General features: G+C 44.5%; 1 protein-coding gene across 3 annotated transcripts in view; it reads left to right on the top strand.

Moving 5' to 3' along the window:
• Positions 1-271: 271 nt before the first annotated feature.
• Positions 272-14381, top strand: part of MSRA (methionine sulfoxide reductase A) — a 460936-nt gene continuing 446826 nt past the window's right edge. For 2 of the 3 annotated variants that reach the window (XM_040348095.1, XM_040348093.1), the window contains exons 1-2: positions 272-376; positions 8558-8727. In XM_040348095.1, the coding sequence (XP_040204029.1) occupies positions 8580-8727 (148 nt within the window). In that variant the 5' untranslated portion in view covers positions 272-376; positions 8558-8579. The remainder of the gene's footprint in view (positions 377-8557; positions 8728-14381) is intronic. The other variant, XM_040348094.1, reaches the window with a different exon arrangement.

Here is a 14381-nt window from a genome sequence, read left to right as displayed (position 1 = left end):
AAGATACCATATTACTCTAGTTAAAATTATTATTAAAAAAAAAAATAATATATACATATATATGTTTAAGTATATTACATACAGTTTGTATAAGAAATGTGCAGTTAGAAATGTAAAAATGTATATTATTAATATTTACAGATAAATAAAGATACCATTTACTATTTTCAGTATCTCAGCTTCTTTAAAGGACACCATATAATTCTTCTAACATCTCTTCCTCCATAGAAGAATACTACACAATGTAATGGACAGTGGGAACGCATGTTGCTCTCTCTTGCACCCTGCAGGCCGCCGTAGTTGTAGTTCCCCCCACCGGAGGATGCCGGGATTTGTAGTCTTCAGTCCTGTGTTGGTTATGGAAGCTGGTTGTTAGGTAATATTTCTTCCTCCTCTACAGGTCCGTGTCTCCCGTCCCCCTCCCCCTCCTCTCTGCTCCGAGCTTGCAGTGTGTGTGTCTGCTGTTAGGAGGGGAAACAGTGATGGACAACAAGTCCCAGCATTGCTTGCAGCCTGTGGTGGGATTTGTAGTTCTCCAGCAGCAGGAAATGGGGGAGGATAGGGGAGTTCCTGGATGTGTGGTGGTCAGGGCATGGGGGGTAGGGAAGGGTTAGGGCCCCTGACAGGTTTTCTTTTGGGTGTCTGTGGAGAGATTTCCCTTCATTCCCTGTCATGGAAACACAACACACACAGGTGTCCCCACTGGAAGATTCCCCAGCACTTCCTGTCCCATGGAAACACACCACACACAAAGGTGTCCCCCACTGGAAGATTCCCCAGCACTTCCTGTCATGGAAACACACACACAGGTGTCCCCACTGGAAGATTCCCCAGCACTTCCTGTCATGGAAACACACACACACAGGTGTCCCCACTGGAAGATTTCCCAGCACTTCCTGTCATGGAAACACAACACACACAGGCGTCCCCCAATGGAAGATTCCCAGCACTTCCTGTCACGGAAACACAACACACAGAGGTGTCTCCCACTGGAAGATTCCCCAGCACTTCCTGTCCCATGGACACAACACACACAGGTGTCCCCCAATGGAAGATTCCCAGCACTTCCTGTCACGGAAACACAACACACACAGGTGTCCCCACTGGAAGATTCCCCAGCACTTCCTGTCATGGAAACACACCACACACAGGTGTCCCCACTGGAAGATTTCCCAGCACTTCCTGTCATGGAAACACAACACACACAGGTGTCCCCACTGGAAGATTCCCCAGCACTTCCTGTCATGGAAACACACCACACACAGGTGTCCCCACTGGAAGATTCCCCAGCACTTCCTGTCATGGAAACACAACACACACAGGTGTCCCCACTGGAAGATTCCCCAGCACTTCCTGTCATGGAAACACACCACACACAGGTGTCCCCACTGGAAGATTCCCCAGCACTTCCTGTCTGTGTCCCCAATGAAAGATTTCCCAGCACTTCCTGTCTGTGTCCCCAATGGAAGATATTCCAGCACTTCCTGTTTGTGTCCCCAATAGAAATTTCCCAGCACTTCCTGTCCCAGAGACACAACACACACACACATGTGTCCCCAATGGACGATTTCCCAGCACTTCCTGTCATGGAAACACAACACACACAGGTGTCCCCAATGAAAGATTTCCCAGCACTTCCTGTCCCAGAAACACAACACACACACGTGTCCCCAATGGAAGATATCCCAGCACTTCCTGTCTGTGTCCCCAATGGAAGATTTCCCAGCACTTCCTGTCTGTGTCCCCAATGGAAGATATCCCAGCACTTCCTGTCTGTGTCCCCAATGGAAGATATCCCAGCACTTCCTGTCCCAGAGACACAACACACACACACACACACACGTGTCCCCAATGAAAGATTTCTCAGCACTTCCTGTCATGGAAACACAACACACACAGGTGGAAGATTTCCCAGCACTTCCTGTTGTGGTGACAACGCAAACAATTCACTTTCTCTATTAGAGATGATGGTCAACAATTAAATATTAAAGGGGAGTTCCAGCCTTTTTTTTACGCTACCTGATTGGACAGGCGATCGCCTGGGACCGGTCACGTGTCCCAGGTGATCGTCTACAGGGAGTGGCCACCAAAAGGCGATATGACGTGTCACCTTAGCGGTCCCTGGGCGGAAGTAGGAAGTGGAACAGGAAGTCACACTCCTCCTGAAGCCCCCCCCCCCCCAAGAAAATTTCATGCCAAATGTTAAATCTGTATTTTTTTTGCTAGAAAATCACTCAGAACCCCCAAACAATATTTATATATATTTTTTAGCAGAGACCCTAGAGAATAAAATGGCGATTGTTGCAATATTTCATGGCATGCCATATTTGCGCAGCGGTCTTTCAAACACAATTTTTTTGGGGGGAAACAATGCACTAGTTACCCCAATTTTTTGAGAAAGATGATTTGTTTTCTTTTTTTACACTGTCACTTTATTTATATATGTTTTGCTTATTCATTTTCTACTTTTACACTCCACTTTGATTCTTTTTTTCTTATTTATTAATTTTTTTACACTGTCACTATTTTTTTTTTTTTTTTACTCTCACTTAATTTTTTTTTCTTAATTATTATACTTTTTTGTTTGTTTTTTACACTCTCACTTTAATTTTTTTTCTTATTTATTTTACTTTTTTTCTTTCTTTTTTTTTTTTTTTTACACTGTCCCTTTTATTTTTATATTTGTCCTTTTATCACTTTTATTTCATATTACAAGGGATATGACAGGTCCTCTTTATGGAGAGATCTGGGGTCAAAAAGACCCCAAATATTTCCTCTACCTTTAAAACCCCCCCCAAAAAAAAAAAAAAGACATTGGCCTGGATTCAAGAAGCAATTGCGCCTGCGTAACCATAGTGACACAGCGCAATTGCTTACTTGCCCCGACGTAACGAATGCTCCTGATTCAGGAACCTCGTTACGCCGACTGCAGCCTAAGATCTGCGCGGCATAAGGCTCTTATGCCCGCATATCTTAGGCTGCATTCTTGCGATGGCCGCTAGGTGGCGTTCCCGTTGTGCTCAGCGTAGAGTATGCAAATTGCATACTAACGCCGATTCACAACGTTACGCGAGCCCTGCGTACGCAGTTTACGTCGTTTCCGTACGGCGTTTTTTGCGTAAGGCTGCCCCTGCTATTAGCAGGGGCAGCCAATGTTACGTATACCCGTCGTTCCCGCGTCGCGAAATTTCAAATTTACGTAGTTTGCGTAAGTGATTCGTGAATGGCGCTGGACGCCATTCACGTTCACTATGAAGCAAATGACGTCCTTGCGACGTCATTTGCCGCAATGCACGTCGGGAAAGTTTCCCGACGGAGCATGCGCTCTACGATCGGCGCGGGAACGCACCTAATTTAAATGATTCCCGGCCCCTACGGGATCATTTAAATTGCGCGCGCTTACGCCGGGCATTTTGCCGGCGCACCCCACGCAATTTACGGAGCTACTGCTCCGTGAATCAAGGGCAGCGCAGTAAATTTGCGGGGGCGCAGGGCAAAAACTTTGCCCTGCGCCTCCGTAAAAAAAGCGCAATTGTACCTGAATCTAGCCCACTGACTTTAAAAAATAAAATCTGCCTGAGAACCAGAAGTGATGTCAGAGGTCCCTACGGACCTCCAAGGGCATAGAGCTGAGTAGGGGCCATCTTGCCCTCACATGGCTTCCTGCCTATCCATCCAATAGATTATGGGGCAGATCCACAAAATAATTACGCCGGCGTATCTATTGATACGCAGCGTAATTTAAAATTTCCCGCGTCGTATCTTTGTTTTGTATCTACAAAACAAGATACGACGGCATCTCGGCTAGATCCGACAGGCGTACGTCTTCGTACGCCTTTGGATCTTAGATGCAATTTTTCGGCGGCCGCTAGGTGACGTTTCCGTCGATTTCCGCGTCGAGTATGCAAATTAGCTATTTACGGCGATCCACGAACGTACGTCCGGGCGGCGCATTGTTTTTACGTCGTTTGCGTTTCTGCTTTTTCCGGCGTATAGTTAAAGCTGCTGTTATGAGGCGTACTCAATGTTAAGTATGGCCGTCGTTCCCGCGTCCAATTTTGAATTTTTTATGTCGTTTGCGTAAGTCGTTCGCGAATAGGGATTTGCGTAGAATGACGTCACCGTCGGAAGCATTGGCTTGTTCCGGGATAATTTTGAGCATGCGCACTGGGATACCCCCACGGACGGCGCATGCGCAGTTAAAAAAAACGTTGTTTACGTCGGCTCACGCCGTATGTACATAAAACACACCCCCATCACATCCATTTGAATTAGGCGCCATTACACCGGCAAAGATACACTACGCCGCCGTAACTTACGGCGCGAATCCTTTGAGGATTCGAAAAAAAAAAATAAGTTACGGCGGTGTAGTGTATCTTAGATACGCTGCACCCGGCGGAAAGATGCGCAGAGGTACATGAATCTGCCCCCTGGGGTCATAAAGACACCAAATATTTCCTCTACCTTTCAAAGCAAAAAAAAAAAAAGACTATGGGGCAGATCCACGAAGAAGTTACGCTGGCGTATCTATTGATACACCGCGTAACTTCTAGGTTGCTCCGGCGTATCTTTGTTTTGTATCTACAAAACAAGATACGCCTGAAGCTGTGCTAGATCCGACTGTCTTAGTACGCCATCGGATCTTAGGTGAATATTTACTCTGGCCGCTAGGTGGCGTTTCCGTCGAATTCCGCGTCGAGTATGCAAATGAGCTAGATACGCCAATCCACAAACGTACGTCCGGCCGGCGCATTTTTTTACGTTGTTTCCGTAAGACTTTTTTTGGCGTAAAGTTACCCCTGCTATATGAGGCGTACTCAATGTTAAGTATGGCCGTCGTTCCCGCGTTGAATTTTGAAAAATGTACATCGTTTGCGTAAGTCGATGGCGAATAGGGCTTTGCGTAGAATGACGTTCATGTCGTAAGCATTGGCTTGTTGCAGGTTAATTTCGAGCATGCGCACTGGGATACCCCCACGGACGGCGCATGCGCCGTTCAGAAAAAACGTAATTTACGTTGGGTCAAGTAAAATTAACATAAAGCACGCCCCCATCTTTATCATTTGAATTCCGCGCCCATACGCCGGCAGATTTACGCTACGCCGCCGTAACTTTAGAGGCAAGTGCTTTGTGAATACAGCACTTGCCTCTCAAAGTTGCGGCGGCGTAGCGTAAATATGATATGCTACGCCATACTAAAATTACGATCCGCTACGTGGATCTGCCCCACTGACTTTTAAAAAATAAAATAAAATCTGCCTGAGAACCAGAAGTGATGTCAGAGGTCCCTACGGACCTCCAAGGGCACAGAGCTGAGTAGGGGCCATCTTGCCCTCACGTGGCTTCCTGCCTATCCATCCAATAGATTATATCGCTTATATAGCTCACATCTATCTATCGCCATAATTAGTCTCTATAATTATCTATCTATGTTAAATCGATCTCCTATCTATCTCTTATCTATCTATCTATCTATCTATCTATCTATCTATCTATCTATCTATCTATCTATCTATCTATCTATCTATCTATCAGTCTATCCATCTCCTATCTATCTATCTTATCTATCTATCTATCTAGCTATCTATCTATCTACCTACCTATCTATCTACCTACCTATCTATCTATCTATCTATCTATCTATCTATCTATCTATCTATCTATCTCTTATCTATCTATGTATCTATGTATCTATCTATCTATCTATCTATCTATCTCATATCTATCTATCTATCTATCTATCTATCTATCTATCTAGTTATCTCTGTCTGTCTGTCTGTCTGTCTGTCTGTCTGTCTATCTATCTATCATCTATCTATCTCTATCTATCTATCTATCTATCTCTATCTATCTATCTATCTATCTATCTATCTATCTATCTATCTATCTATCTATCTATCTATCTATCATCTATCTATCTATCTATCTATCTATCTATCTATCTATTATCTATCTATCTATCTATCTATCTATCTATCTATCTATCTATCTATTATCTATCTATCTATCTATCTATCTATCTATCTATCTATCTATCTATCTATCATCTATCTATCTATCTATCTATCTATCTATCTATCTATCTATCTATCTATCTATCTATGTATCTATGTATGTATGTGTGGGTATGTTGGTAGATGTGTTGTGTGGGTGATGGAATGACATGTGGTTGGGTAATGTCCTGTGTTGGGTCACATCGTTCTTCATCCTGTACACAGTGTCCTCTCTTCTTCCTTCCTCCACACTTCTACTGCCCTCCGATTTTTGTTCTGTTTAATCTCCCGTGGAAAGTATTCTATCTGCTTAATAAGTGCCAACGGTCTCTGTTGATCCTGCCAGAAACCAGATGGGCTGATTAATAAAGTATTCTGTATAACATCCTGTGCTCTTTGCTTGTGCTGCACTGAAATCTCAAGCAGCTGTACCAGCCCTATTTTGGACTACAGAACCCCCCCCATACATTATAGACATGAGAAGAGGGGGGTGTATTGTGTAGTCCAGGTGACTTTGGCTGCTTCTCTGTGAGCACAGTACACTCAGTCAGGGTTGTCACTGCAGGACAGGAAGTGTGTTGCTGGCAGGATCACCAGGTGAAAAATAAAAACAAATGCAGCTATCGCAGCTAAACACCGGTATAGAGGAGCAGCTTTGTCACCCCAGACTGCTTGCTTCTGGATTACAGAACAACTCCCCCTCTCCTCATCTTCACACCATAGGCTGGTGCCTTTTCTTTTCTTTACTTTCCTTCTATTTTATTTCATTTACTTTTCTTTTTCCTTCTTTCTTCCTCCCCTTTCTTTCTTTTCTTTTTCGGTTCTTCCTGCCTTCTCTTTTTCTTTTCTTCTTTCCTTTCTTTTCTTTTTCTGTTCCTCCTTCTTTTTCTTTTTTTTCTCCCTTTTTTTCCTTTCTTTTTCTTTTCTTCCTTCCTTTTCTTTTTCCTTTTTTATTCCCTTTCTTTTTCTTTAATTTTCTCCCTTTCTTTCTTGTATATTTCTTTTCTTCCTTTTTTTCTTCCTTTTCTCTTTCTACCTTCCTTCCTTTTTTTTTTTTCTTCTTTTTTTTTTCTTTTTTTTTCCTTTTATTTCATTTTTGTTTCTTTTTCTTTTCTTTTTACTTCCTTCCTTTTCTTTTATTTTTATCTTCTCCTTTCTTTCTTTTCTTTTTCTGTTTTTCCTTCCTTTTGTTTCCTTTTCTTTCTTTTTTTTCTTTTCTTTCCTTCCTTTTCTTTACTCTTTCTTTTATTCATTTTCTTTAATTTACCTTGCTTTTTATTTTCTTCCTCATTTTTCTCTCCTTTTTTTCCGTAATCCTTTTAGTTTATTTTCTTCCTTTTCTTTTTTTCCCTTTTCTCTTTCTTCCTTCATTCCCTTTCTTTTCTTCCTTCCTTTTATTTAATTTGTGTTTCTTTTTTCTTCCTTCCTTCCTTTTCTTTTCTTTTTATCTTCTCGTTTTTGTTTCTTTTCTTTTTCTGTTCTTTCTTCCTTCCTTCCTTTTTTCCTTTTCTTTCTTCCTTTTTTTTCCATTTCTTTTTTTTCTTTCCTTCCTTTTTCTTATCTTCCTTTTTACTTTTCTTTTTCTTTTCTCCCTCCCTTTTCTCTTCTTTTCTTTTTCTTTTCTTTCCTTCCTTTTCTTCCCTTTATTTCATTCACTTTTCTTTTCTTCCTTTTTTTTAATTTACTTTTCTTTTTCTTTTCTCCCTCCCTTTTCTCTTCTTTTCTTTTTTTTTAATTTCTTTTCTTTTTCTTTTCTCCCTCCCTTTTCTCTTCTTTTCTTTTTTTTTAGTTTCTTTTCTTTTTTCTTTTTCTTTTCTCCCTCCCTTTTCTCTTCTTTTCTTTTTTTTAGTTTCTTTTCTTTTTTCTTTTTCTTTTCTTTCCTTCCTTTTCTTCCCTTTATTTCATTCACTTTTCTTTTCTTCCTTTTCTTTTGCTTTTCTTTGTTTCTTTCATTTAATTTTTCTTTGGTTCCTTTTCTTTTTCTTTCCTCCCTTCTTTTTCTTTTCTTTCTTCTTTTTCCCTTTCCTTACCTTTTAGCCCTGATGCAAACATTGGGCTGGGTCTTAGGAGGCGTTCTGAAAATATCAAAATGCTGTCATCACTAGACCTGCTGTGCTGCTCTATGCAATGCAGGGAGATTGTGGCTGATGGGGGGAGTGTAGTGTTCCTAGCCAGGCTGTATTTGGACGTTGAATGCCCATGCGAAATGCTTATATGTGATGCTGAGCCTCCATTGATTGAAAGAAGCAAAATCCAATGAATGAAAAGGGGCGGGCCAGAGACAGGACGGGGAGGAAAGTGCTAGCTAGATGATGCTGGGCGTCACCTAGGAAACTGAGGCGGGGGCTTCTTTTCACTCACAGCAGTCTCTAATGAATAGTGTGAGAAGCTCACAGTGTGCAGGGAAATCAGAGTAAGGCTGTAGCCAATGCTGGCGGTCAGATATAATGTGTGAGCTTAGGTTGTCTTAAAGGGAAGAAGGTAATTCATGAAGGAGACAAGCAGCACCCCCCCCCCCTCCTGTGTGACAATTGTCATCTCCCGTCCCTCTTGTGTCATTACAGAAGCTGTGAGTTTCCTGTTCTCATGCTGACTTCCCCCCGATTGCTCACCTCCCGGGTATTGCTGTTCCAGCTCTTCAGTGGCACGCTCATGGGAGACATGACTTCCAAGACCCAGCTGCCCGCTAAGGACGCCTCTATGGCTGGTCGGTCGGAGAAGATACAGGTTTCAGGTCGGTGCGCTCTTTTTTTTTATCGTGGTCTTTGTAGGGGGTCCCCCCTCTGAAAACCCATCTGTGCGGCTGGAAGACGATATGTCATCTCCTTACCACCTGTTTTAACCATAAGAAGGCCAAGCCACCGCCCTTCAACTGCATGGACGCCACGTGGTTGGCATGGGTGGCCCTATCACCTTGAATGAGTTGTGTTTTACTGGTGGTGTCTCTAGGACCACATCAATGTGTTTATACCTAGTTACACCTGTGGAAAGGCCAGCATGGGGGCTTGGTGGCTAGAATTTCTGCCTTGCCACACTTAGGGTCCTGGGTTCAAATCCCAACCAGAAAACTATCTGCATGGAGTTTGCATGATCTCCCTGGATGGGGTTCTCTCCAAAGACATGCTGGTAGGATAATTGGCTCCTGTCCAAACTGGCTCTGGTATGTGTATGTGTGATGGGAACCTTAGATTGTGTCTTCATACTGCCGGTCAGCCCCAATTCCTGCACCTTCACCCCTCAGATCACCCCAATTCCTGCACCTTCACCCCTCAGATCAGTCCCAGTCCCTGCACCTTCACCCCTCAGATCAGCCCCAATTCCTGCACCTTCACCCCTCAGATCACCCCAATTCCTGCACCTTCACCCCTCAGATCACCCCAATTCCTGCACCTTCACACCTCAGATCAGTCCCAGTCCCTGCACCTTCACCCCTCAGATCACCCCAATTCCTGCACCTTCACCCCTCAGATCACCCCAATTCCTGCACCTTCACACCTCAGATCAGCCCCAATTCCTGCACCTTCACACCTCAGATCACCCAATTCCTGCACCTTCAGACCTCAGATCACCCCAATTCCTGCACCTTCACACCTCAGATCAGCCCCAATTCCTGCACCTTCACACCTCAGATCAGCCCCAATTCCTGCACCTTCACCCCTCAGATCACCCCAATTCCTGCACCTTCACACCTCAGATCAGCCCCAATTCCTGCACCTTCACACCTCAGATCACCCAATTCCTGCACCTTCACCCCTCAGATCACCCAATTCCTGCACCTTCACCCCTCAGATCACCCCAATTCCTGCACCTTCACACCTCAGATCAGCCCCAATTCCTGCACCTTCACCCCTCAGATCACCCCAATTCCTGCACCTTCACACCTCAGATCACCCCAATTCCTGCACCTTCACACCTCAGATCACCCCCAATTCCTGCACCTTCACCCCTCAGATTAGCCCCAATTCCTGCACCTTCACCCCTCAGATCAGCCCCAATTCCTGCACCTTCACACCTCAGATCACCCCAATTCCTGCACCTTCACACCTCAGATCACCCCAATTCCTGCACCTTCACACCTCAGATCACCCCAATTCCTGCACCTTCACACCTCAGATCAGCCCCAATTCCTGCACCTTCACACCTCAGATCACCCCAATTCCTGCACCTTCACACCTCAGATCAGCCCCAATTCCTGCACCTTCACACCTCAGATCAGCCCCAATTCCTGCACCTTCACACCTCAGATCGCCCCAATTCCTGCACCTTCACACCTCAGATCACCCCAATTCCTGCACCTTCACACCTCAGATCGCCCCAATTCCTGCACCTTCACACGTCAAATCACCCCCAATTCCTGCACCTTCACACCTCAGATCACCCCAATTCCTGCACCTTCACACCTCAGATCACCCCAATTCCTGCACCTTCACCCCTCAGATCACCCCAATTCCTGCACCTTCACCCCTCAGATCATCCCAATTCCTGCACCTCCACACCTCAGATCACCCCAATAACTGCACCTTTACCCCTCAGATCACCCCAATTCCTGTGCTTTTGGACCTCAGATCAGCCCAGCCTTTAGACTAGGTTACATTCAGCTGCCCATCTATATATAGACACCTGGAGCCACCAATGTGTAAACAGAAAAGTCAGTGCTACTACCCATACACCACATAAATAGCAGAGCTCCTGGGTACTCGATCCCTAGTCGCTGGCCGAGTAGAGTAATGAGGAAAAAATTATCCGCACTCCAGTTGTTGCTCTTTAAAAAATCTTTGTTTTTATTGACAAGCCACATTGAACAAAAGCAAATGTGAACAGTTGAACAGTTGACGCGTTTCAGCCTTAGTCATAACCCACCAATGTGATCATGGGGCAAGAGAGCAGTTTCTACATTTTTTTAATCTCTTGGGACATTCAGACACGGTTTTTAGGTTATTTAATAGAAATGTATATTATATATATATATATATATATATATATATATATATATATATATATATATATTTCGACAAATCCATTCCAGCTATCTGCACTGTCTATAAAGTAATCTCTTGCACTTGTCTCTAGTTTTGGGGTCTATTGGGGTCTCTGATAATTTGTAACCATTTCACTGTTCATACCTGTATGCTCCCTATGAACAAGAGTATTTTTTATATTTCTTCTATAGGCCTGTTTGATTTGATGATATTTTTTTTTTTGCAACCTGTAGACAAAACACAAATCAAAACAAATAAACTAACCTTTTTTACTTTGATAAGTTTAAAGTTAAAAAAAATATAATTTTTCGAGGTTGTGATCAGGAGGGTACATCTTTTCATATTTGGTGGACATGTCCAAAAGTAAAAAAGTTTTGGATACGCACCTATAATCTCATCTACTCTCTTACCCAAGTAAACCTGATAAAATCTCCACGTCGGGCATTACTGGACCGCCCAGTGGAGGGGCACCGGTAAGTAAGAGGAAATTAATAGCATTTATCTTTGTGGCTGCAAGAATTTCTATCACTAGATCTTGGAGGTCCTTCACAATTCCGCTTATAATGTTGAAGGCCAAACTGTCAAGAATCATGGTGGCTAACGAATGCCGCTCGGCTAGCTTGCATGATAAAATCTCCTTCTTTGAGAAAATATGGGATCCCTGGATCAAATATCTATCTGATGCTATTTAGACCATATGTAAGGACAACAACCTGGATCGGATGGGTTACTCCAGTGGCGGCTGGTGCTCAAATTTTTTGGGGGGGCACAAACAAACAAAGAGAAAAAAAACATCAATTGCAGCCTCACTGTGCCCATCAAACACAGCCACTGTGCCATAAAATTGTCGCCACAGTGCCATAAAATTGTCGCCACTGTGCTATGCCATCAAACGCAGCCACTGTGCCATGCCATCAAATGCAGCCACTGTGCCCATCAATTGTCGCCACTGTGCCATGCCATCAAATGCAGCCACTGTGCCCATCAATTGTCGCAACTGTGCCATGCCATCAATTGTTGCCACTGTGCCATGCCAAACGCAGCAACTGTGCCATCAATTGTCGCCACTGTGCCATGCCAAACGCAGCCTCTGTGTCATGCCATTGTCGCCACTGTACCCATCAATTGTCGCCACTGTGCCATGCCAAACGCAGCCACTGTGCCATGCCATTGTTGCCACTGTGCCATGCCATTGTCGCCACTGTGCCCATCAATTGTCGCCACTGTGCCCAGCAATTGTCGCCACTGTGCCCTGCCAAATGCAGCCACTGTGCCCATCAATTGTCGCCACTGTGCCATGCCATCAATTTTCGCCACTGTGCCATGCCAAACGCAGCCACTGTGCCATCAATTGTCACCACTGTGCCATGCCAAAAGCAGCCTCTGTGTCATGCCATTGTCTCCACTGTGCTCATCAATTGTTGCCACTGTGCCATGCCATTGTCGCCACTGTGCCCATCAATTGTCGCCACTGTGTCATGCCATTGTCGCCACTGTGTCATGCCATTGTCACCACTGTGTCATGCCATTGTCGCCACTGTGTCATGCCATTGTCGCCACTGTGCCATCAATTGTCACCACTGTGCCATCAATTGTCGCCACTGTGCCATGCCAAATGCAGCCACTGTGCCATGCCATTGTCGCCACTGTGCCCATCAATTGCCGCCAGTTTGCCCCTAAAACGCCGCCAGATTAATCCCCCCCCCCCCCCGCCTGGCACTTACCTTTCTCGGTCAGCCATCCTCGGATCCTCCTCCACGATCCCTCAAAGTAGTCCCGCCCTCGATGTCGCTTCAGCCAATCAGGTTACCGGTAACCAGATCCGGTGAACCTGATTGGCTGAGATGCGTGTCAGCGTTAACCAGGGAACGCACACTCCGTGCATCCCCTGGTTAACTATCTGGAAGCTGATTACAGCCCTCAGGCCGCTGGCTCTGATAGACACTTCCACAGCCAACCAGCTGCCGTTATTCAGATGGCCGGCGCTCACCAGGGGGCCGGCCATCTGAATAGTGGGCAGCGGCAACAATACATAGATTCATGCAATGAACGAGAGGGGGTGGCGCTCCTGCGCCCTCTATGGACGCACCGCCACTGGGTTACTCTTAATCACCTAAGTTTTCTTCTCTTTCTTCTCCTTTCTAACTTTTACTTACCTCAATTCATTCTCTCGATTGTTGGAACATTATCTGGTTATACACCTGGCAGGCGTGTGCCTGAGGCCCCAGGGTCTGGTCTCTGGCTAAACTGGATGCTTTGAGAGTCTTGAGAGCTTTTAGTTTGCGTATGCTCTGCCTATGTACCATGGGACCTCTTGATCTTATGCTCTCTTGGGAATGCTTTAATTATCCCAATTTTTCTAATGACTCTATCTCTCTGTAAAGAGTTAATGCCAATTGTTGTCATATACAATAATGTTCTTACTGATTGTTCCCCCTTTTGAAATATTCAATACAAATTAATTTATTGGTGCTTTCTCCAAAGAGATTGTGGAATGTATCAACAGTAGATGAATGAAAATCAATTAATAGTCACCGTAATGAGATGATGGGTGGAAAGCAGCTCAGAATAACTTTTTCGCATGGGAATGATTGACGCATATTGCAATTACATCTTCTGAATAGGGATGAGCCCGATGTTCGACTCAAACATCGGGTGCTCGCCTGTTAGCAAACAATTTGGGGTGTTCGCAGCAAATTCGAAAGCCGCGGAACACCCTTTAAAAGTCTATGGGAGAAATCAAAAGTGCTAATATGCATGGTATTGCATGGTATTGTCAAGGGGACATGCATCAATGCTAAAAAAAGACTGTTTTTTCGAGAGCAATGATTTTAATAATGCTTAAAGTGAAAGAATAAAAGTGAAATATTCCTTTGAATTTCGTACATGGGGGGTGTCTATAGTATGCCTGTAAAGTAGCGCATGTTTTCTTGTGTTTAGAACAGTCCCTGCACAAAATGACATTTCTAAGGGAAAAAAAGTAATTTAAAACTACTCGTGGCTATAATGAATTGTCGGGTCCCGGCAATACAGATAAAAGTAATTGAAAAAAAATACATTTGTCCCCCCCCCCTCGAGTCCATTACCAGGCCCTTTGGGTCTGGTATGAATATTAAGGGGAACCCTGCGCTAATTAAAAAAAATGAACCGTACAGTCCACATGCCCTCAACATGGGGAGGATGCTTTGGGGTCTGGATCTCAAGGCACCATGTCTCCATGTTGATGGGGACAAGGGCCTCATCCCCACAACCCTTGCCTGGTGGTTGTGGGGGTCTGCGGGCGGGGGCTTATCGGAATCTGGAAACCCCCTTTAACAAAGGGCATCCCCAGATCCCGCCTCCCCCTATGTGAATTGGTAACAGGGTACATTGTACCCCTACCATTTCACAAAAAAAAGAGTCAAAAATG

The sequence above is a fragment of the Rana temporaria genome, chromosome 4, assembly GCF_905171775.1.
Source record: "Rana temporaria chromosome 4, aRanTem1.1, whole genome shotgun sequence".
Lineage (NCBI taxonomy): Eukaryota > Metazoa > Chordata > Amphibia > Anura > Ranidae > Rana > Rana temporaria.
Note: the sequence above shows the minus strand (reverse complement) of the source record. Positions and strands in the feature narration are given on the sequence as shown.